The 25,371-nt window shown below is 46.7% G+C and overlaps 1 protein-coding gene across 2 annotated transcripts in view; it reads right to left on the bottom strand.

The window, feature by feature from the left end:
- The window catches only part of LOC119441336 (proteasome adapter and scaffold protein ECM29-like), a 345,050-nt gene that overhangs the window by 8,294 nt on the left and 311,385 nt on the right, over positions 1-25,371 (bottom strand). Inside the window, exons 41-45 of one of the 2 annotated variants that reach the window (XM_037705954.2) lie at positions 24,633-24,779; positions 20,766-20,919; positions 14,773-14,878; positions 7,983-8,062; positions 1,470-1,541 (exon numbers count right to left, since the gene is read on the bottom strand). In XM_037705954.2, the coding sequence (XP_037561882.1) occupies positions 1,470-1,541; positions 7,983-8,062; positions 14,773-14,878; positions 20,766-20,919; positions 24,633-24,779 (559 nt within the window). The remainder of the gene's footprint in view (positions 1-1,469; positions 1,542-7,982; positions 8,063-14,772; positions 14,879-20,765; positions 20,920-24,632; positions 24,780-25,371) is intronic. The other variant, XM_049661154.1, reaches the window with a different exon arrangement.

The raw sequence follows: 25,371 nt of genomic DNA, 5'->3' as shown, positions 1-25,371 counted from the left end.
AATGACATTAAAGCTCCTCAAAAAAGTAGAAATCTAACACGCACCCGATTTTTAGCAAGAAAAATGGGCAAGGGTCCAATATTTGCTCTACATTTGTGTTATGTGGTAAAGCATACAAATGCCGCGAAGGCGATTTCGGTTTTGTGTTCGATTGCAATGCACAGGTAAATTCTCGGTGAAAAACAAACAAAGAAACAAGAAAGGTGCACGTTAGAATCAGGTAAATACCATAACCAGGCATTGTGAGCTATGGTTTTTGCTTGAAAATCCTCGTAGGGCAGGCCGAAAATAGGCATTTTCAACGGGGGATGACGAGCGTTCAACACATTCCCTGTCCTCTAAGCTCCACCGAAGCAGATGCTGCCACTAAAGGGGCCGCTATTGGGGTCACAATAGGGGTCATGATGTGCTGGTCAAGTTTAAGTTCTCTGGCAAACACCAATTTGAGGATCAAAACAATGAAACTTCGGGCCCATAGAAGTGCATGAGCGCCGGCCGGGACCTTTGGTCGGGGTCGAATTAACCGAAAAATCGAATGGGTCGAATTAACGAACTCTGTTACAGTAGACTGTAATAGGTGCAACATGAAAACATTAAATTGGCGACAAAAAAATTGCGAATTCGTATTTTCGCAGAGTGCAGAGGTGCATTCATAGGTATATTGAATGCCAATTTTTGCTTCAATCTGTTTGTTTTCATTTCCCGAAAAGGCGATCTAGGCGGAAACATTCGTTGCAAGTTATCCTCATTCGTTAGATTAGTTAGATTTAGAGTTATCCCATTCGTTTAGATTAGTTATCCGAGTCCCATAATTCGTTTGTGATGTTTATTTAATGGTGTAAATAACAATGACAATGCTGACATTTTCATAAATGATACCTGTATTCTTAAAAATGCGATTGAATTATTCTTATAAGTTATGTGTATCTTGTGCATGTTATGTGCATTTTGTTATATCTATTTTGTCTATGACCTCTTTTTGTCTTTATTTATTCTGCCCCAAATTAGAAAGCTTTTGTATGCTGTTTTTAGGCACTTTATTAAATAATTCAATTCAGTTTTATCTTCCTTGTCTTCCTTCTAAGCTGAAATTTTCTTCCAATCATGGACTACTAACTCGCACAAATGTTCAATCTATTAGCCTTCCGAAAAGGTCACATGAAGTGGTTTAACTCCATAACTTGATTGTGGCAAGATTTTGTCACCGACATGATTTTACCTAATAAATATTCCACTGAGATGCCAATGAATCCCAAAAACACTTGCTTCCAATCAGCATACATTTCAATACAATTTTGACATGCTTGCTGATGAGCAACATTGCCTGTGAGCAAGTAAATGCAACACGCAAGTAGATAGGAATTTTTTTTTTATAGTAAAGAGCATGCTTCTTCTATGCTTCTTTTTATGTCTACAACAAAAGTAAGACCCAAGGAGCTGGACAACGCGCTCAAAAAAGTAGAATTCACCTTGTATTCGCTCCACAAAGGTCTTCAGCAGCTTGAGGGCTTCAAGACAAAGGCTGGAGTACTTTGTCATTTCTGGTCAAAGGTTCACACAAGTAAGAAAAGCAATCAGTAACAGTTCAGCGAATCAGCATGAGTAATCTGTGCAATACATGCAATATTCCTCAACCAGTGTAGATGAAGCAGTAGAATCTTTATGATACAGACTTAACGGTACCTCATAAAATATTCATATGCATACCATAACAGATGTAACTTCGTGGCATGGAAATAAACGACGAGACAGAAGGGAAACAACATACCAACATCCAACTAAAGGTATCTTTCTGATACAACACAATTTATACATGAAAAGCCATGCACATGAGCCACATTACAATCGCTTAAAGGACCAAAAAGAAAACCAACAATGGCCATGGCAAGTTATGAAGAAGAACAAAATGATAAAGTTCAAGTAACATGCCAATCAGCCATCGCCTACACGTGACATCCAGATAGCACAATTCCTTGCTTGATAAGGCAATACAGTGTAGACCGCTTATAATGTAAGTCGCCGGAGTAGCGAATATCCGCAGTATAAGCGGTACCGCACTATAACCAAAGCAACAACTTTCAAGGCCCACACACATGCAAAACATGTGCACCGAGCCACCACGCGCATGCGACAGTCGAGGAATGCGGCTAGAACGTTTGCATTCAATTTACAGTCGAATCTCGTTAATTCGAACCAAATCACGCGGCGGCGCCTCCGACAGGCATTGCTCTGGCACCGCCGTAGAGTAAAAGTTTAGGAGAGACCCCTCAATGTCGCGCGCGATCAAAAACAAACAAAAAAAAGAAAGAAAGAAAAGAAAAAATAATGCGGCGGAAATTTCACCCTCTCTCAAATGGCAAGGTCGCCGATTCTGCATTGCGCCGGAACATGCGTGTACGTGCCGACGTCTTAGCCATGCGTAAAAAATGGCAGTGAACCCTTTTTTCTAGTCACGTGTTGACCTTGCACGCTGCGGCTACAGTGCAGAGGGAAGCAGCAGCGCTGTCCCAGGCCGGCTAACGAAACTGCCCACGCCGGCAAACGCCCGCTTTCTGATAACGGTAGGAAACGAAACTTCGGGGAGCTGGCGCCGGGCCTACTGGAGCGACGGCACTTGCACGGCGGCGGGCGCGCACGGTGGCAGTCGAAAGTGAGGGAGGGCGAGGAGAGCCACCGAAGCGGCGGAGTTGCTGAGGCGAAATCCGCTTCCCTGCCGCCCTCCTCCCTCACATTCCACAGTCTCCGTGTGTGCCCTTCGCCATGCTGTGCCAGCGCCGCCCGCTCCCCGAAGTTTCGTTTCTGCCGTTATCGTGAAGCGAGCGTTGGCCGGCGTTGGCAGTTTTGTGGCCCTCGCTCGCTATGCGCGCCGTGATATTTCACGACTTGCACTCAAGATGCTGGTTTCAGCCTCACTGGCTGTTCGTTCGCACCACGTGCCCTTCTCCTCCACTTCGTCTCTCTTTCTTCCTCGAGCACTCCTTGGGGCGCCCGTTTGAGGGGAGCGTTCGCCGTCTCCGCTGACTTCCGTACTCCCAGGCAGCCGAACTGTAACTGGTAGTATTTCGTTTCCCGCAACTGCACTATAAGCGATACGTGTATACATGGACTGCTAAGGGAAAATTAACGGGAGTCTGAAAAGACCGCACTACATCCGGTCCTGCACTATAAGCGGTTACGTTATAAGTTGTCTATACTGTAAATGGCACACTCACGCACTGATCCTCCCGCCTATCCATTTCTGCAGCTTCAACTAGTTCTCTCATCCGCTGGCCAGCAGGCGAATACAGAACGGTGCACTTTTCAAACTCTGGTCCTAAACCTTTACACCTTCAGTTGGTAGTTAGGGCTTGTGTGCATCGTTTACCTTTTATCTCGTCCTTTGTTTCCGCGCTACAAAGTTGCATCATGGAATACCAACTAGCCAGATCCCTTAACACCATAAGAGATCACAGCATCAATGTGAAAGTAAGACATTCATGTTTATTTATGGTGATCACTTTCGGATGAATAAACCCTTGATGGTTTCCTAGACCTTTGTTCCCTTAATGTCATTCAGCTGACCGGTCTGGTATGTGTAAAACTTTGCACTCATTTCTTCACCTAAGTTGCTAGTGCACATTTTCCATTGCTGAACATTGATAGCATTTAGCCTCCGAGCCTTCCATGGTATTTGCTTGTAGCACATGTCAGCACTGTCATCACTGTCAAGTTCCTGCTGTGGTTCGACTGCATCGACACGGAGCTCGATTGTCTTGTCTCTGCATGTGGCAAGGTTATCGTCCACAGTGACGAACTCACGTGTCCATGCTTCAACCTCTAGTTGGTCAAAGTTCCTGCTCTGGTCACTTTATGGAGACTCGGCTACTGGACAACTTCAAAATCCACACTTGCACAAATAGTTTGTGATCTCGCAATGAAGAAGGCAAAGGCACCAAAGTTATTTCGTTACATCCAACTAAGTAATAACTAAGTGTGCACAAATATACGAAATTACTCAATAATGAATCGAATAGTGCCTCACTTGATTTGGTCTTTGAATCGAATAGTCACTATTCGTAAATACGAACATTTTTCTAAATGTTGTCGAGTATATTAAAATGTCAACTGTGCGGAATCAAACATAAAATTAGAGCAAAAGTACAATGCATTTTACCATGCATGAGAACTTGCGTAGTGAGCAGGCTATGGTGCTCAGATAGCCAGACCTGAATGGCTACAGCAGCGATCATCTGCACTTTCCAAAGAGCCCTGTGCATGCAATTGTTTACTTGTTCCCAAAGCTCCATTTGTGCTTTTAACAAACATGCACTTTTTTTGTACTGATAAAAACTCACGAACGTTATGAATACTGGGAAGTGAACATATATAACATTTGTGAAAATGACTATTCATTGTTTGAAGACTATTCAAAAAGTATTCAATATTTATTTCAATTAAATTTTCTTGTGGCACCATTCAGTTTGAATTTGATTCAGGCTAAAAAATTACTATATAATTGCACACCCCTAGTTGTAATTATTTTCTGTCCTCGTGGCCACCACCCATGTTGTCCACCATTGGTTGAGGGGATGCGTTGCAGCGAGTTACTACTTGGCCAGCCAAAGCTCATGTAAAAGGCCACAACACATTGCCAAGAACTAAGAGATATTTCCTGCCACGTCTTCGTCTGTGAGATGACTGGCGTTACTAAAGCAGCAGTCAATGTTAATTCATCATGGCCGCCATCGAGCATGCAGTAGTAGTCGTACAGCTGGTCTAATCAATGTTTTGTGACTGTGCCAGTGGAGTGCTTAAGGCCACTGATTTTACGCAATGCTTGTTGCTGCAAGTGAGCGGGTGCTTCTAAACAACAACAAAAAGGCACTTAATTAAGCTGGCATCCAGAAATAAGCGTTGCACAATAAGCTGGCATGATCACGAAATACTGATAAGGCGAGTAATCATCGAGAACACGACAGAAACGTTCATATTTTTTAATGTTCCATTTCACATTCTATTCTTTTATTATCATTCATTACAGCAAGTGGCTGGTCCCAGTGAGAATGGTGGAATTCTAGGCATGCCTAAGCTCAAGCATAAAAGAAGTGAAAATGAAATGGGTTGTTATAAAACATGGTCCCAAGGTGGTACCTCGTAATATTCAATTTCATTTTCAATTTTTATTTGTCGTGCAAAATGGCCAATCCTGGTGATGACCCCAGTATAGCTTCATCTGAACTAATAGGGAATATTTAAAGTGCATAGTTCACACTGCCCGCGTCTGCCATCTTCTCTGGGGCGTAGTTGTGAAGCTCATGTATGTTGCGCAACGCGCATCGGCAATTGCTGCCGTGTCCCTATTCAGGACTCTTAAAATGCAACAGTCGCCTCCATCGTCCACCCGATTAATGAAACACGAACTCCAGTGTGCCCCCACGAGTCAATCAAGCCACGCCCACTGATTTTTACACCCTGAAATACCCGGACGGCATTCTGCTTTGAAACCAAAACCTTTGCCAACTCCCTTTTTGTGGCAATGTGCACTATGAATCTCAGATAAGTATCGCAAACGATTGCTCACATGGTCTTAAATTTTTGATTGAAGCCTTAAAACAAGCTTGGATTGCATTACAATCCCCCAAGATTTGTTCCGTCTGCAAGGAAACACTTCTCATGTGAAAAATCAAAGCTCCAGTACTAGGGCTGTTCATCGACGCTGATAAAGCTCCATACACGCAACTAATGAGCCCTGTAGTTGCTCCATTTGCACTGAATTCTTGATTTAAGTATATGAACTGAAATTGTGCAAGTCAGGTCGCACGTGCACATCCCACGAAAACGCAGGATGAGCGCGATCTGCAGGTCGACGGCCAGGTGGTAATTTGTTCCAAGCGCTGTTTTCTGCCATTCGCCGCAGCAAGTACCGTATTTACTCGCGTAATGAACGCACCCCCAAACTGGTCGCGAAAAATTTGAATTTTTTTTTCTCGCCTAATGAATGTATCGCCAACTTTGCTACAGTGGGGTTCCACGATCGAACGGCCGCGCTATTGTTTTTCGGAGAAACTAGGATCTTTTCCTCTCACACGTGTTTAAAGCAAGTGCACTTATTCTCGATGCCCTTCCATGGCAAAGCCATGACAAGAGAACACTGACATGAAGCATGTGGTAAGAACAGGCTGCACATTATCACGGTTGCTTGGGACCCGACGGAAGCAGTGACCGCAATAACACTCAGCCTGCTCATACCGTATGCTTGCTGCCAGTGCCGGCGCAAAGGCACCGCACAGGCTCAAGAGAGAAAGAAGAACGGCAACTGGCTCTCCGCAACAGTACTTAATGCAGTTTACTGACTCTACTCTGACTTAAAGAAGAGGGCGCGCATGCAATGTGTGGCAGGTCACGGCGCAAGTCCAGGTGAAGGAGGGGTGGCCGGCACATGGTCGGCGCAGTCTGTTGCTTGCTTTTCTGCCTGTCTTTCGTTTCGCTGTGTGCGACGGGCCCAAAGTTGAGTTATACGCCTGCTGTAGGACAGAGAGTTTATCTGCTCACAAATGCTGATCAGACATGAAAGAGACACACACAGCGTGCTGGTCAAAACAGTTGCCGAAAAGCAGCACTTCAACATGGTGCTTGTGATGAACAGCCGGAAGCAGCTGTAAGGACAAACTGTTGAGGAACTACAATGTGGATGAAGCGGCCAGCGACCTGGACGACAGGTCTGGTGGTTTCGATGGGTGGTGAATAGCAATAAAAATGCTGTTACGGTTTGACAGGGAATCGGAAAATCTTTATTGTGGCGGAAATTTTGTTGTAGCGGCGTTCGTTGTAGGAGGATTCGACTGTAGTAGATGTATACTGGAATGGCAACATTCCACATGTGATCAACCACAACATATTACAATTATTTATTACGTGACAACGTGTTATAAATATAGTGTAGCACAAAGTAAACTTCAAATACCTTCACTGTGATTACGCTGCTAAAATATGCATTGCGCTGGCTTAGTGGCTATGGTGCTGAACCTTACTAGGCTGTGGACTTAATTCTTGGTTGTAGCCACTGCATCCCAGTGTGGTGGAATGTAAAAAATGCTTATGAACTATGCTTCAAGTTGTGGGAATCCTCCTCATGTCACATGACCATGACGACCACATGCACGGGAAACATTGCGTCGGGTGCAAGCACCAGCAGGTTTGGGGAGAGGGGGGAACATCCCTAGCACAAGCTGCACACGGAAAGCGCAAATGCTATCAGCGCTACTGGGCGAGTCATGCGAGTTTCCACTGACATCGCTCAGGTCTCTTTCGCCACCAGCAAGCGGAAAATGGAAGGCTCTGCCACTGCTCCCGTTAGCCCACACGTGGTTAGGCGACCACGTTTCTGCAGGGGCAGCCGCCCATACCCCAGCTGTTAGGTCGGAAGTCCGTCTTTATCTAGCATACTATTCTCTTCGAGGGAACCCTCAGTTATGTAAACTATAGCCAGCTGGCGTGCTCGAAGTGTTAGTGGCAAGCGTAATAAATGCTTTCCGAGTGCACATGTGGTAGTCATCCATTGTTTCCTTGAGATCATACTGTGCTGCAGTTGAAGGGCAGGTGTGCGCCAACCACGGTGAGCAGTGTGCCGAGGTGATGCGCTGTTGGCACCCCCTTATCCTTACGAAGTGCATGTCCTAGGTGGTTGAACTTTATCCACAGCTCTACAGCACAGCATCTCTAACAGAATGCAGTTCAACTTATGGAAGCAAATCAAGGTCTAGCATGTACATGCTCTATGATTTCACTGAAGAAAACCAGCCACATATACATATATGAGATGCACCGTCCAATCTGTGCTCCAAAGCAAACTAAAAAATTGTGCGTCCCAAAAATTATAAGACTGCAGAGGCTCAATAGGAAGTGACTCTGGGCTGAGAAGAAAAAAGAGTTTCAAGAGTAGTTCACAATGCATGGTGCTGCTAAGCTCCTAAGACAAGCTGTGACAGCCGGTGGCTACTCACCCAAAGCCTCACAGGCCACTTGGACAATACCGTTAGCCATGGACGCCACCTCCTCAGATGCCTGCGCTGGCCATGAAAGCCTGCGCAACACACATTGTGTGAAGGGAACATGCCAAGCTCAGCTTAATTCCACGCATGACTTAAGCCCAACGAGCTTCAAGGTCAGCTTCAGCCCAATGCGCGAGCTGTGGCTGCAGCGGCGTTCTCTAGAAAAAAGTGGAGAGTGCTTCACCATTCCAGCAATGTGCATACCCTCACAATTTCCGTTGACTGCTTTCTTCGTGGAGGGACAATACGCTGGACCTCCAAGCAGCATAAACAAGCAGCACGCCAAGCACAGTGTGCTTTGTTATGGCACACTGCTTCCCTAGCTTCGTAACTGTTCTCTGTTTCTTTTTTGTGATGGAGCGATACACTGTCCATTATCGACGGACAGTGTATCACTCCGCGAAGAAAGCAGACGATAGAAAATAGGGGGTAGGTGCATTGCTGGAATTGCAAAGCCCTCTCCACTAGTTTCTCGAGACTGTCACTCTGGCCCTGGGTGAACATGATTGTACATTGTTACAGCACGATGAGACAATGCAATGACACAGAAGGAGCAGTAGTTACCACTATGGAATAATGCAGTGTTAATGATTCATTACCTATGTGTTGCATGCTTGGTGCAATCACAAGCTTAGCAGTGCAGAGAAGAAATGCTGCCTCAAGTGCTGACACCCCTGAATAATCACCAGGGGAGAAAAATGTGTGCAGAATTCCAAGCCCAACAAACAGCAATTTTACCCTTGGCAGCAGTGTGAATACTTGTGATCAAAATTCGAGTCGGGAAGTGAAAAAAGATTTTTTTTTAGTTTTTTCATAGTCAAACCTGATATCCTTGTGAAATCCTGCCCTGAGTAGGCATCGCTGAATTAAGGTTCAGTGTGGCAAGACTTTGCCATAAGTACATGTCCAAAAGAGTCCAATTGTACAAATTATTATTCAGCGTCCATTCTTGCTATGATTACCATCACTGAGCTGGTAAAACAGCTTTTACACAATAGCTTAAAGGGGTCCTGAACCACCCCTCTGGCTTGGTGAAAAACACAGTCTGTGGATATCATACGCTGCTGTAATATCTCAACCAAATTTTGCAGTCGTGCGCGGCGCGTGGAGTTCGCAAGCGGAGCGCGAAGTAATTTTTTTCTCAAACGTGCTTTTTTCAACAGAAGCTTGCTTCTCACTGTTTTCTGGACACTTTATTTCATAAATACAGTAGATTCCCATGCGCGGCTGCTATTGGCCAATAGCTGATATCAATCAAGAAAGTGTGTTTGGATCAGTGCGCTGCTTCCTACTGTTACTGTATATATTTATTGACGCAGTTTAATAAACAGGCTGAAGTAGGTAAAATCTGCTTTTGAATTTCGATAAGAACTATGTACTTCTGGAAGAAGCTGACTATTGTCTGCTCACACTCGACCCCGGCCACTCGTGTAGTAATTAAACTTTGGCCACCCTGCTGATCGGTATCGTAGCCGTTGGGTCTCGCTAATTTCGACTAGTTTTGAACACTCAACTAGCCTCGAATCACACGAAACTTAAGGCAAGACTGCACGCATGTTTGCCAGCGTGCGCTCCTTCCTGGCCACTCCTGTTTAGCCACCTTGGCAGACTTCGCTTCGTATTGAGTGTGATAGCACTGAAAAATGCACAAGTTGGATGTGGCTATAAGCTGGTGCAGGACAAAGCCAGTCCGCACCATGTAGTATGGCCACACTGGAGCATATGAGCACGAGCGCGCACTCAAGCCCTGTCATGCACAAAGCAAACACTGTGCATGCGCACTACAGTTGCATGTAGCTGCAGTCTGCTACATAGCGTAGATACTGTGGCTGCTGTGGGGTGCCATGAGTCCCCTGGCTAATTGCGCTGTGGGTCGCTGAGGACAACTGCGCTTGGATACATTTGGCGCGTCATAGGCGGCAAAATTGGAAGTAGTGCCATCTACGTGAATATCCAAAATCAAACTTGAACTGCGCGCCACAGTGACATTTAGTAGGCAGAGCGTTATAAGCACCAACGTTACTAGATTACTTCGTCAGTTTGCAAACTCCGCTGGAATGTGGTGGCAAATGTGGCCCCCTTCGTTTCCTGCTCGCAAGATGGCGTTTCTGACACCATTGGCCCGGTCGCATCATCGTTACGGAAGCTGCACGCTACGTTAAACGCAATTTACGCAGTTAATCCTGTGTAAGGGGAGTTATTTTCAAAATTGTGAGCAAACGTTATTTCGAGTGTGCAATTGAATATCATTTGAGCCACTAGAGCAATGCGACATGGCAGAGATGTTACTAATATGCCTCAATCTACACGTAGCTAGCACTACGCGGATTCCTATCCATTCAAAGATTAATTGGGTTCCTGTTCTTTTTAATTCAATTCTATATAAGATTACGTATTTACGGTGAGCCACGGAACATAGGTATCTGATGTCGCCGAAAATATTGAAACCTAAAGCTAGAACCACTCGTTTGTTCGAGAACACGCAATGCTAGGATACACATTTTTTAAAAGCAAGATACCAAGTACTTCACTGAAAGCTCGCCACTTCTAAGGCTATCAAGCGCAAAAAACGATGAGAACAACAAAAGTCAAATTGAAAACAATTTATTAAGGCGGAAGGAAGTCTTGGATGATTCGCAGGTCAAAAAATCCGACGTCCGGCGTTATGGCACCAAAATTCATGGTACTACCAACAAAGCTCGTGGTTTTGAGTGCCTTAATTAAGTCTACCTTAATTAAGATAGAGTTAATTAAGGCACTCGAACCCACACCCTTTGGCGGGAGTCGAACCCTTGACCGTTGGTGGGAGTCGAATCCAAGACCTATGGTTTAATTAAGGTAAGGTTAATTAAGTTAGAGTTAATTAAGGCCAGCGAACCCACGGTCGTTGGTGGGAATCGTACACTCGACCATTGGCATTAATTGGCAAAGTTATTTAAGCCACAATAATTAATTTAATTTAAATAATTAAGTTATTTAAGGCACTCGGACCTCCACTATTGGTGTTAATTAAGGCATTCGAACCCATGACTTCTGGTGTTAATTAAGGTGAAGGTAATTAAGACACCGTTCATTAAGATATACTTCATTAGGGCAGCCAGACCCACATCCTTCTGTATTAATTAGCAAGTTCAATAAAGCACACTTAATTAATGTATAGTTAATTAAGGCACTCGAACCCACGACCTGTGGGAAAGAACAATAGGAAGTAACTGCATGTTAAAGCTGGTCAAAATTAACCTGGAGTTCCCTACTGCGGCATGCCTCATAATCATATCGTGGTTATGGCACATAAAACGCCAGAATTCAATGTATTTTTAAAATTAATAACGCATTCGAATGAGAATGTCAAGTAATTTAATGATTTTCTCGTGAGCGCCTACGCTTTCGCAATTATTACGATTAGCGTATGCTAAAGTGACTGTCAACTTTTTGAACAATGCAACAAACATCAACTGGGATAATCACTTTGCTCGAGCCAGAGTTACAAAAGATGTACTTTTTAGACTCGAAGAATCTTATAGTCGGGGCTATGCCACTCCCTCCCTCCCTCCATCCATCTATCCGCCGTGTGGCGTCCACACCCCTATTGCGCATGCGCATCCTCCTCACCCTCCTCTCCTCTCCTTGTCTGATCTCCTCTCCTCCCTCCTCCCCCTCCTCTCCTTGTCTCATCTCTCCTCTCGGCATTCTTCCTCTCCTCTCCGACGCTCCTCTCCTCTTAGGATTGCGCAATGAATGGCAACACCTGCGGCTCTGCGCGATAATGCGAAGCAGCTTAGGTTAAAGGCGCGACGGTAGGCACCCCAGAGGTACCGGCAACAGTCACCAACGCCGCACGCGTTCGGTGCGTACGCGGGCAAAACGCCGACGGCGTCGACAACAGTTCTGCGCGTTGCTGGTGCTGCTGCATGTCCAAGTTTATACAGCTGATAAAACAACCTTGAGTCGACCCCATGGCTGCTTCGCATACTACTCAGGGTTCCCCTACGGGAAGATGGTGTAATTGTTTCTTTGCTACAGCCAACTTTTCCTTTTTTTTTATAATCGACAGTTAAAATCTCGAGAGAAAAAGTGCATTCTTGTCACAAGTTGCAGCAGGAGCACACGCCGCACGAGCTGTGTCGATAGATCTCGCTGGGATTCACAGGGATAGCGATCATTACGCAACACAGTTGAACGCAACTTTACTAGATTTGTTCAAGGCAACGAATAAACCCCTGGCACAAGACCACACCTGCAGTGGCTTCGCCAGCGTGGGGGCGAAAAAGCTGTAGGCACCGCCGACACCAGCCGAAACCTCCGTCAGACCGGTCAAACGACGAGTGCCCCCGCTCGGTGGTACAGGGAATGGTGACATCCACGGCGCCGGAGTTAGCAAACTTAAAGAGGTAATCTAGGGCGCGATCTTGTACGCGTTCCAAAATGGAACGGAGGCGTTCCGTTCCATCGAGCCGCACACGATTGGTCAATTTGAACGTCGCGGTTGAAATTGACCAATCGTGTGCGGCTCGATGGAACGGAACGCCTCCATTCCATTTTGGAATGCGTACAAGATCGCGCCCCTAGTAACGGTGGTAAGCACGCCCCGCTTCACCGTAGCCTTCGAAGTAGAAGGCACTGAAAAAGGAACGAGAGCACAGCAAATGGGATCATATGCGAACTTTAACTGCCAATAACTCCGCTTCTTTTGAACACATTGAAGTACGTTTTGTGGCAAAGTATTTCTGAAACAGTCTACTTTAACTTCAAATGCATTTTTGACTTCGATGAAAAGTGGTTCAGGGCCCCTTTAACTTCCAAGTCTGCTTCCATAACAACCTCAATTGCCTGGCAGCATTCTGCATTGCACGTGCCTCTGCTAAGAACTTTGTGCAGGTTCGGCATAAAGATTAGGGGTGTGAGAATACTCGAATATCTAATATTTGATTTTTCGAACATCGGCACCTTCGGCAAATAACCCGGCCTTGGTCGGTGCCATGACGTGTGCAGCATTACCACGGTGCACGATTCATCCAGGTCGGCGATACCGCGCGAAACTATTAATGTGACATGGACAGAGGGAACTACAACAGCAGCAAGTAAGGAAAGTACGAGAGCATTTGCGAAGATCGATCTGATTAGCCGCTGCAAGGCACACTGATTGCATCGAATATGCAAGTTCAGTGTTGACGGACGCAGACTTGCGCAGTTGGGAGCTCCCTACCCGCTTGCGAGGCCACAGACGAACTTGCCACGCGTGCTCATGCTAGTTTCCGGTTGGTCACCCATGAACCAGAACACTGCTTCAATGGCCGTCAATCTAACGCGTATGCATGATTTCGTGACCAATCACTGATGAGCCACTCGTAGGAAAGTATTAGCGACAAGCTTTAGCGACGCTTTGCGGTCCGTTATCGCATTGGCCGGCAGCGAACTTTAGTCATAGCCACCCCACTGGCCACACGGTGTCAGTGAATAATGTTATGGTTACCGAATCAATGCAGATCTATTCACAAGGGTCGCATGACCCACAGAAAGCCGACAAACCGCTCGCCAATGACAGTGAGTGTATGGGATGACCGTTGCATGTTCACGGCCGCCATCTCTGCAAAATACCGTACGGTGGCCCCTCATTCCGAATGCCATTCTTACATGGTTTGCAGGCACACAAGGGTCTCTTTTGTAGCTTCAAGCGACCTGTCACAAGACTAGCCTTGGTTTACATGGCAGGCTCGACAATATGAGACAGTGCACTGACCCCTGGCTGGATGCGGACGAAAAACCAAAGAGTGAGGGAGGGGGGGCACTGCGTGAACTTGCAGTGGGCCTCCCTATTTGAGAACTCTTTACCGTCAGCGCCAACCGCAGTTGACGTGTGCAGCGTTGACACCGCTATGCGCCAATGACCGCATGGAGCGGTACCGAGTGATGCGATGCGCATTCCCCGCTTTTGTCTATCGCGCATAATGGTGTTAACGAGCCGACGATAACTCAAAGAAACCACCTACCATAAAGATGGAAACATCCTGCTGTTTTCTGGAACAAAACTGGAAAGTTATACATCTAAGCAATAGAAGATTGCCCTTAAGCACAGTATGGCCCACTACTAAACTGAGAACCCCATTGGTACTTAGGACAACTTTGCTATTTCTTCAGCTTCAGAAGGGAAAAAACGCACTTACGTAATTATATCTGACAGATATTCAATTGATAAAAAATATTTTCCAAAGATTCGTATATGAACTGAGTGTTATCAATGCAGGCATTTAATTTAAGATTCCCTTTAGTAAGAGTACAGCATACCATGCATCTCGATTCATAGGTAGCTAAATTACTGATAGCTAGCAAGATTCTTGTTAATGTGATTAGCCTACTGAGCATGTGCAGCACTGTCTTTTGCACAAGATTTGGAAGCATAACAGTATGTGTTAAATTTTCTGATATTCAATATTTGATTGAATATTCAGCTTTTTTTTCTTGATTCGATTCAATATTCAATTCGAAATCTACTATTTGGTATTCACACAACCCTAATAAAGATCTGATATATACATATGTGAAACCAATAACGCAAGATTTCAACAATAAAAATGATGCTGAATGTGCATGAAAAAGGTCCTTCCTCTTGTTTTTTTCTGGAGCTGCTCTTTTTTGTTTTACATTCCTTGGCGATGATGAACTATGCACAGCAAGAAATAGAATACCTGCAGGTGCAGATGCTATAGCATGTGGCAGCTGTCCGGAACAGCGTAGAACTCACCTGAGAACAAATGTGTGCAAAGCCTTGATGATCACCAGCTGCACCTTCCACGTGCCTCCCGAAAAGCTGCTCAGCAGAAGATCACACAGCCGGGCTCGGTACTTCTCTGCATAGCACACACTGTTGCCTCAGATCTGGCTCCCCCATTCTCCACAACCTCACTTTTCCCAACTTTCACCTCCCACCTTTGAATGATGTGCCAAATACAGCATGAATGTGTCAAAATACCTGTATTGTAAAGCAAAGCCACATGCTAAATTTACATACATGACACTACCGCAGAAAGCGGGCTTCACTGCAGACACTTCCTGCACAAAGAAATGTGCCCATAGTTATGTCTTGCAGAGATATCGATATACACACAGGCTTTTATAAAAGCAGCCCTGTTCCAGCTGCTCTGTTCGTTTCTGTGTCTTTTCCTGTCTGGAACACAGAGAGGCATGGTAGTGAGCACCAAGGCTGCACAGCAGTAGGGGTGCCATTTTAGGCGCATACACTCTGGTGTATCATATAGCATGACACACCAGAATGTAACACCAACACACATAAGTGCTGTGTATCATGTAGTATGATACGACACTTACATCTCCTTCTAGCCTAACAGAATCAAAAAGAAAAAAAAGACTATGAGGTCACCTAAGCAATTGTTATAATGTGTAAATGGGAGAGCATTACTTGTCCCTGAGTGTGTCGCTGAGCTTGGCGTTGCGATGAAATGTTGCTGAGTTTAGTGTGTGGGGAGCACACGCTGCCACCTTCTCTCGCGGGCGCTCGCCGTCGCTTGCGCACGGAGCTCACTCAGCGGGAGCACTAACCCCATCGAAATGCAGCCGCCGTGGCTGTGATTTGATCCCGCCACCTCATGCTTAGCAGTCCAACACCATAGCCACTAAACAACCACGGCGGGTAAGCGCAAAAGTAACTGGAACGCCAATGCATTTCTCCACAATGTTCGGGAATTATCTCGAAACTGGTGCCATCCTGAGAATTAGTTCCTAGAGCATCCGCCTTGCGAATTCCACGGCTAGAATTTGTAAATTGCAACACGGGCCATAAGTTACTATGTTAAAAACCTAATTGGTGATTTTTTTAATTAGTCGATTATGCATTTCAATTTTTTGTGCAAGTAACGTCCACCTTTTCGAGTAGAACAGCTCATGAACTAGAATTGTGCTATCTGCCACAGGCAACCTTTAAAATTTTTTTGAAAGTGTTTGCTGAAACACCCCGTATTTATGGCCTCTGCATGCAAGAAGCGATGTTTCCATCCCTAACGCGTAAAAGTTGTAAATAATTAGAAGAGCTTTTTTTCTTTTATTTTGTCGGCAGTCGTTAGCATTGCCTACTGGAAAGAGAATCAATATTGAGACACATATCACTCACGTGCTTTTCACACGCCGTTGATAGAAGACTCTACCGAAGGGGTCACTGAAGTCTGCAGGTTTTTTTCAGGGTCAAAAAAGCACGCAAAGTAATTTGAAGTGAGGTGAACATACATCAACATATTCATTTTCTAGGTATAGGCTATCCATTTAGTTGGATACCTCCTTCTCTTTAAAAAGTATAATAAACTTTCTCCTTTGTATACATTTAAATATATTGTGTCTGTGCATGGTGTTCTCAGGGGAAATATTAAAAAAATGTTAAAGTGAGGAAACACGGATGAGGTAGCCGCCGATGGTGCTTCTAATGCGCTAGTCCTCCTATTGTCAGAATTTGCCGAAATAAAGCGAAATTATAAATTAAAAGCCGTGCACGTCCGCGCGAACAATGGTGCCGTAAGCTTTTAGCCACAACAAAAGTGAAAATGTGGAGGCACCGCAAGAGAATCCTCAAGTTATGTGGGTAACAGAACTCCGGTAATGACATTCTAGGGGCGGGGGGGGGGGGGGGGGGGGAGGGGCTAAGGAACGGCGCATCCAGCGCCGCTCCTTAGGCGCTGGATGCGCCGTCACGGTCGGTGTTACGTCCATCGCCTCTTGCGAGCCACTGGACGCACGCTCTTGCGAGCGCTGTGTTTGACGAGAGGGCTTCGTCTCAAGAGACGACACCCTTGAGGCCACCAGCCCGGAGGTCGATGGCCCCTTCTTCTGGGGTGGCGGAGCAGCGCTGGCTGCAGCTGCCAAGAGGGCAGGTGGCGTCACCGCCGGCTCACTCTGCGTGGGCCGGACAGCTGCCGGGAGCCGTTGTGGGGCTGCCCCCTGACGCGCCACTTCGGCAAAGCTGTTCTTTGGCAGGTAGGATACCCGCCTGCGTGCTTCTTTAAATGAAATATTCTCTTTCACTTTGATAGTTACGATTTCTTTTTCTTTTTTCCATGATGGGCACGACCGCGAGTATGCGGCGTGCTCCCATCACAGTTCACACAGTGGAGGGTGTTTTCACATGATTCAGCGAGGTGTTCATTAGCACTGCATTTCGCACAAGTTTGCCGGCATCGGCAGTTCTGTGAACTGTGCCCGAATCGCTGGCATTTAAAGCATCGCAGGGGGTTCGGTATGTAAGGTCTGACCCGGATCTTGACATATCTTGCCTCGATTGTCTCGGGAAGCACGCTTGAGCCGAAGGTGAGAATAAGGTACTTTGTTTGAATTTCTTTCCCGTCGCGCCTCATCTTAATCCGTTTCACATTGATCACATTTTGCTCTTTCCATCCTTCCAAAAGTTCAGCCTTGGTTAGTTCCATCATATCTTCATCTGAAATAACGCCACGGATAGTGTTCATAGTTCGGTGTGGGGTCACGGTCGCTGGAATGTTCACAAAAGCGACAAGGTTCTGTAACTTCTCATATTGCTTCTTATCATGAACTTCCAAAAGGAGGTCCCCACTAGCTAGCTTCGTAGCTTTGTAAACGGGGCCTATAGAATCACACAGACATTTCGCTACAAGGAAAGGTGAGATGACTCTCACGCTCTTCTCTGGTCTTTCAGAATGTATTACATGATAACTTGGAAAGTTTTCACGTTGAAGGCCATAAAACTGAAATACTTCGGTGCACCCTCGCTTATGAGGGCGATCAGGGAGTTTGGGGAAACAATTCTCCATAGAAAATAGTCAGTTTTCGGCAGCAACGCCAGTCGCCCACCGTGGAGCCCAACAAGGGGATGCCGCAGGTATTTTAAAGAAAAAGCGCAGCGGTTGCCAACTGTACGTTACCGCTATAACCAAATATGTACAGCCAAGGTTGGTTGTACCACACAAGGTTAACCCTCGCTGCCAAGAATACCGGAAGTAAAAGAAGTGAGCATATGACAGGAAAGATTGAAAGTGAGGGGGAAAGACGAAGATTGCAGAGAGAGAGAGGGATACAGGAAAAGGAAACTACCGTTTTCCCCCGGGTGGGTCAGTCCGGGGGTGCCGTCTACGTGAAGCAGAGGCCAAAGAGGTGTGTTGCCTCTGCCGGGGGGCCTTAAAAGTCCAAACACCCGATTCGGCTCAACCCCCAGGATCCCCCTTTCCCCGGACACGGCTAAGCCACGCACGACTACACGCGGGAGGGTCCAACCCTCATGTGCTCGGGTAGGTGGTGTCGCAACACACCAAACGCCTGCTGAAGCAGACGCCCCTGCGGGAAAACCTGAAATCTATGTCCTCTCTAGCAGTGAAGCACATAGCGACTGTAGCCCTATAAATGATTCCTGAGCTATATATTCTTTAGAAAGCATATGCCACACAACATTCAAAAAGTTTGTGAATAAAGATGCCCTTTTCGCTATTTCTACACTCCAAATCAAAGCACAATATACCAGGGCGCTTGTTTAATGTTAATTAGCCTACTGTGATGCTTTTATCAAAAACAACACTCAGGTGCTTCTGCGAGACAAGGAGCTGCTGCATCATTAATTAACTGCTGCATCATAAATGATAGAGCATGCAGTCATGGGTTAGATTGTGGACAAGAGCAGAGACTTGTTTCCTCACGAAAGAACAAATTTAATAGTAAAATATTACACGGTTCCTTAGCATGATGAATAGGCCAGAAAATTAAAATTCAGGAAAAGTTTCCAAAAAAGACAGCATGGTACCTATTATGTTCTAAGAGCTAGTTCACATACAGGTGTATGTGCCATTGCACTTGGACCCTTTCTACACTGCTGCCAGGATTGGCCCACATTTTTGGATTCAGCAGACACATTATGCCCGGCAGAAACACCTCCGCTGTTAAAAATGGGAACTTCATCTGTTTTACTATTTTATTTGATAAGATATAGTCATCTGATAAGATATACAGTCAAGAGAGCGGTGTGGATCTGAGAACAAATGGGGATAACCAATATTCTAGTTGACATTAAGCGGAAAAAATGGAGCTGGGCAGGCCATGTAATGCATAGAATGGATAACCATAGTATGGACCATTGGAGCTACAGAATGAATACCAAGAGAAGGGAAGCGCAGTCCAGGACGGCAGAAAACTAGGTGGGGTGATGAAGTTGGGAAATTTGCAGGCGCAAATTGGAATCAGCTAGCGCAAGACAGCATTAATTGGAGATCGCAGGGAGAGGCCTTCGTCCTGCAGTGGATATAAATATAGGCTGATGATGATGATGACAGTCATCTTGCACGTGTCACTTCAACTTGGCACAGAATGCATTGAACCATGCCATGCATAACGGTCGCATGTGCTCGAAGGCCTACTTAGGCCCTTCAATGAGCGGGCCCGAGTCTGGCCCGAGCCCGTGGCTTCAAGCCTGAGTCCTGCCCGGGCCCGCGGCCTCAAGCCCGAGCCCGCCGACAAACGCTTCGGACGGCCCAGCCCAACCCGCGGGCCGGGCCGGGCCCGGGCTTTTGGGCCGGCCCGGGCCTGTGCAGTGCTCTACTGCAGCGTGCAAGGTCAACACGTGACTAGAAAGTAGAGGAAGCATAAAGGAGAAAGAAGGGTTCACTGCCATTTTTTACGCGTGGCTACGGTAGCGTGGCTGAGACGTCGGCACGTACACGCATGTTCCGATGCAACGCAGAATCAGCGACCTTGCCATTTGAGAGAGGCTCAAATTTCTGCTGCGTTTTTTTTTTCTTTCTTTTTTTTTGTTTTGTTCGCGCGCGACATTGAGGGGTCTCTCCTAAGCTTTTACTCTATGGCGGTGCTGGAGCAATGCCGGTCGGAGGCGCCGCTGTGCAATTTGGTTCGAATTAACGAGATTCGACCGTAAATTGAATGCAAACGTTCTACCCGCATTCCTCGACTGTCGCATACGCGTGGCGGCGTGGTGCACATGTTTTGCATATGTGCGGGCCTTGAAAATTGTTGCTTTGGTTGTAGTGCGGTACCGCTTATAGTGCGGATATTCACGACTCCGGCGGCTTACGTTATAAGCGGTCTACACTGTATCTGTTGCACAATGATGACCAGTTTTTTAAAAATATGCTGCACCGCACGGTTTCTTAAAGTCAACTTTGCCAAAATACAGCCATATTATGTGGCAAAGCATACAAACGCCGCAAATTCAGTTTCCGGTTCAATTCTCATGGAAAAAAAAGCGGGGAGGGGGGGAAAGACGCACGTTAGGATAGGGTAAATACCATAATAAGTCATGGTGAACTACCATTATCACTTGAAAGTCTTCCTAAGGCAAGCCAAAAATAGACGTTTTCGACGCGAGATGACACGTGTTCAACACGTTCGCTGTCCCCTAAGCTCTGCCAAGACAGACGCTGCCAGTAAAGGTCACTATTGGGGCCACAATAGGGGTCAGGCGCCGTCATAGGGACTGGTCAAGTTTGAATTATCTGGTGAAGGCCCATATTAGGATCTAAGTAACGAAAGTTGGGGCCCATGGGAATGCATGGGTGCCGGCTGGGACCTTCGGTTGAGATCGGAATAACCAATAAATAGAGTTAACCAGAGTCGAATTACCGGTAGTACTGTACTTTTGACACCCCCAATACTCAATGCCACAGACCAGCAAGCTGTTTGTTAAATAAATTTTTCCAACGTGCTGTGGAGTGTTGTCATGGTGGCCAGCCCCGTGGGCAGCATCAAGAGAGTGCTCACCCTGTGTGGCGGGTGCCTGCTGGGGCCAGGCCTGACCCAGGGCCTCAAAGGCCGCCTCCTGGAACTGCAGCTGAGACTCCAGGTCCCAGGTCTCCTCACCATCCTCGTCCTCAGCGGCACCACCTTCGCTGTTGCCGCCTCGGCTGGCAGCACACTGTGTCACAAGGGAAAAAAAGATGCTCCTATGGCAGCCACTATGCTATGAGTCTACAGAGGTGTACATTTGACAAGCATGCTTAGTCTGCCCAGCAGGAGACATGTTAACAGTTTCCAGTGCCCCTACAAACTTACTGATGGGGCCATGAAGTACATCCTACTTAAAGAAAAAAATCCGAGGACATCTAAGCACTTCTTATGAGTTGTGAATGCGAAAGCATGAATGTCTAATTGAACGCCGGTGAGCGGTTCTTCGCAAGTTTTGTGCTGCAAGCATGTGCTAACCCGAGCCAGCAAGCAGCCGCAGCAGCCTGCAGCGCCAAACTGCATGACACCGACGCGGAGATGCCCTCTCCCCTCATGCAACACCTGGCGCGCTACTACAGCAGCAGGTGCCCCCTTTCGCCCGCTCTGCTCTGTCGAGGCGCACTCGTGCCGTGGCATCGCAGCCAATGAGCACTCTGTCGAGGCGCGCCTCATGACATGGCGTCAAAGCCAATGGGAATTTAGGTGCCATTTCGCTGCTACAGATGCCGGCTTTTTTTGCTCAATGAGCGATTAGATGATTTCAAATCAAAACTCATACAAGTTTTGGTATACAACTCCTACAACTAAAAGAAGCCAAGTTAATGGTATACATGTGTAGGGACTAGCAGCTGACTGCTACCCCCAAAGGCCAGCATGAGCTCATGTCTTTAGTTCTGCATACTTCCCTCTCTGCTCATCTGAGTAAGAGCTGCAGCACACTATCTCCATCCAGGTTTTTGACTGATTAACATATTGTTACGATGATTCATGTTTATGTACATATGACCATTGGAAGTCTGTCGCTCGCACGAGGTAGCGCCGTCCTCCTCTTCTTCAGTCCTTGTCTCGTAGCATTACCTTTCCTATTTGGCAGACAAGGCCTGCTGGGTGAGTTCAATGACAGGGTAGCAGCGTTTAAGACACAAAATGTGCAAGTTGCATTTTGCTAGAACACCTACTTGTGGACTAGAGGCGCCCCACCACCTAAGTTAGGTCACCACATTCATATTGCCCAAGGCGAGCCAACATACTGCGACAATAATTTATGGCACAAGCTGCATTTCTGCTATTTTTGTGCTATCAGGTTTTCCAAAGCCACACAAAATCACTTTCTTTAAAAGGAACTGCAGCTGATAAATAGTGTCATATCGCTGCTTAGGGAAATGCTACTATGCACAGATGTGCGACTCAGCGGCAATAAACAGGGCATAGGCGCTGAAGGCCTGACCGTCGCCGGCGTCAAAACGTGCGCGGTAAACAGCGGCCGACTACGGGGGGGCCTCCGAGTTTTGAGCCCCTCCCCCCCCCCGGAATTTTCCCCGGGGGGCTGAGCCCCCCCTGGAGATCCGTAGCCTACCGCCCTCGTTAATCTCGTTAGTTCGAACCAAATCACGCAGCGGTGCCTCCGACCCGCATTGCTTCGGCACCGCCATAGTGTAAAAGCTTAGGAGGGACCCCTCAATGTTGCACGCGAACAAAAAAAAAAAAAAAAAAGCAGCGGAAATTTGACCCTCTCTCAAATGGCAAGGTCGCCGATTCTACGTTGCGCCGAAACATGCGTGTACGTGCCGACGTCTCAGCCACGCTACCGTAGCCACGCGTAGAAAGTGGCAGTGAACCCTTCTTTCTCCTTTATGCTTCCTCTACTTTCTAGTCATGTGTTGACCTTGCACACTGCGGCTACGGCTCAGAGGGAAGCAGCGGCGCTGTCCCAGGCCGGCGAACGAAACTAAAGTCCCTATATAAGAAAAATACCGCCATCCTTTGATCAACGCCGCTTCTCTTTCTCTTGTATCTCCGATTGGACGATGATAGCGCGAACTTTCATTTCTTTATATTTTGTTTTTTTTCCGCCTCAGAGCCATGCTGAAAGTCCTCTGTGCAGCCGCAGTCGCCGGCGGCGGCGGCAGCGCGTGCCCGGCCTAAAAGCTTCAACGTGGACTTTCTAGGTGCGCCACCGTCGACTTGGCTTTCGCAAGCAAAAAGTAAAGAAAAAAACAAGCGCTTTAGGAGAGGAGACGGCGGAAGAAAGAGTAGATAGCAGTACTTTTCTTATACAGGGACTTTAAACGAAACTGCCCACGCGTGCCCGCTTCGTGATAACCGCAGAAAACGAAACTTCGGGGAGCTGGCGCCGGGCCGGCTGGAGCGGCGGCGGGCACGCACGGTGACAGCCGAAAGTGAGGGAGCTACGAGGGAGGGTGAGGGGAGCCACCGAAGTGGCGGAGTTGCCGAGGCGAAATCCACTTCCCTGCCACCCTCACATTCTACGGTCTCCGCATGCGCCCTTCGCCGTGATGTGACGGCGCCGCCCGCTCCCTGAAGTTTTGTTTACTGCCGTTATCGTGAAGCGAGGGTTGGCCGGCGTTGGCAGTTTCGTGGCCCTCTCTCGCTATGCGCGCCGTGATATTTCACGACTTGCACTCAAGATTCTGGTTTCAGCCTCACTGGCTGTTCATTCGCACCACGTGCCCTTCTCCTCCACTTCGTCTCTCTTTCTTCCTCGAGCACTCCTTGGGGCGCCCGTTTGAGGGGAGCGTTCGCCGTCTCCACTGACTTCCGTACTCCCAGGCAGCCGCACTGTAACCAGTATTTCGTTTCCCGCAACTGCACTATAAGCGATGCGTGTATACATGGACTGCTATGGGAAAATTAACGGGAGTCTGAAAAGACCGCACTACATCCGGTCCTGCACTATAAGCGGTTACGTTATAAGTGGTCTATACTGTATACAGAATGTAAACACTGGCTATCACTACACACACATTTATTAATGACTTCAGAACTACTGAAGAAGTTCCACTTCATTCTTCATCGCTGCCATTCTGGATATGTCTCCCATCGTTACCTTCACTGGATAATTCGAATTTGACCACTCAGCGCACATACACGTGACCTCTAGCATGACAGCAATAGTGACCCCTTTAGTGGCAGCGTCTGTCTCAGCAGAGCTTAGGGGACAGTGAAAAGTTGAACATACATCACCTCCTGTAGAAAATTTCTATTTTTCAGATTTTCAGATTCTCAAGCAAGAATCATAGCTCACAATGTTTGATTACGTTGTTTACCCGATTCCAATGTGCTTCTTCTTTTTGCATGAAAATTGGGCTGGAAATTGCCTGTGCGGTGCAATAGGATACAAAACCAGGCTGCCTTTTTGCCAATTGTATGTTTTACCGCATAGCACATGTGTATTGTGACAAAAATCGACTTTAAAAACAGCGCAGTGAAGCTTAGTTTAGAAAACCAACCGCCATTGTGCAACACCTGCTAGACTTTGCCCATTCTTCTCGCTAAAAATAGGTGTGCGTTCGATTTAGACTTTTCTTAGTAGCTTTAAGTCATTTTTATGTTAGTTTTCTGTTTTCAACACATAGAAAGTAGGCGCCCTTTTGTTTTATGGGTGTGTTAGAATTGGACAAGTACTGTCAAAATAATCAGGGATGTGTTTTGGCATCATTTTTTATGCACCTTGTTTAATTCGACCTGCCAGATAATTCGATCAATTCCATCGGTGCAGTCAGGGTCAAATGAACGAAAGTGGACTGTAATATAGTATCATCTATCTACAGAAAAAAAGATTCCCTTACAGACTGGTTGGGAACTGCAGAAAAAAGAGAAGTAACATGTTTAGACTATGTAAGCACAACAGTGCCCTCACACGGATCACAAGAGAAGGCTGACCTTGAGCAGTGGTCCCTCGAGGATGTCCAACAAGGGTCCGAACCGATCCAGCTGTTGGGCATCTAGCAGTTGAGCCAGGTAACAGACGGCCCGCTCCCGGTACACTCGGTTGTCACGGCGACACTCTCGCAGGAGGGCCTCTGATACCTATGGAAGGGGGGTGTCAACAGCACATGCTCACTGGCATAGGTTGGCACATTCACTCACGGGTGCAGTGACCCATACTCGCACAGACTACACAGGTGTGAGATGGAGCATCAGTAAGTGATGAAGGGCACCATGTGAACGCGAGCATGAATGGGAGTGAGTGCCAACGAGTTTCAGCAGATGTAAGTATGAACAGGAGTGAGAGCTGGTTAATGTGAGTACGAAGAAAATTCAGTGACCATGATTTTGAGAGGACATATAAACATATGAATGTCAGCGAGTGCAGTATAATTGAAACCCACAATAACAAAATCACCGAAGAAAGCAAGAAAATTCGCTTTTGAAGGAATTTCGTAGGCATGAGAATGAGACAGAAAATACAGGGAAATGACTTGCAAAACCAAAATTTATTGCCAGAAGTTGGTGAGCTTACTTTGCCAAGCCTTGCCTTGCAGCAACTTGACTGCTCTGCCCTTACAACACTGCAAGAAGTGGTCCACTGCCACGTCATCGTCGTGCTCGCCAACAAATGAACGAATTCTGTTGAAGGTGTCTCACACATCCTACGGGTTCGTCTTTTTCTCTTGACATT

The sequence above is a fragment of the Dermacentor silvarum genome, chromosome 2 (genome assembly GCF_013339745.2).
Source record: "Dermacentor silvarum isolate Dsil-2018 chromosome 2, BIME_Dsil_1.4, whole genome shotgun sequence".
NCBI lineage: Eukaryota > Metazoa > Arthropoda > Arachnida > Ixodida > Ixodidae > Dermacentor > Dermacentor silvarum.
The sequence above is the reverse complement of the archived record's forward strand: the minus strand, read 5'-3'. Positions and strand labels throughout refer to the sequence as shown.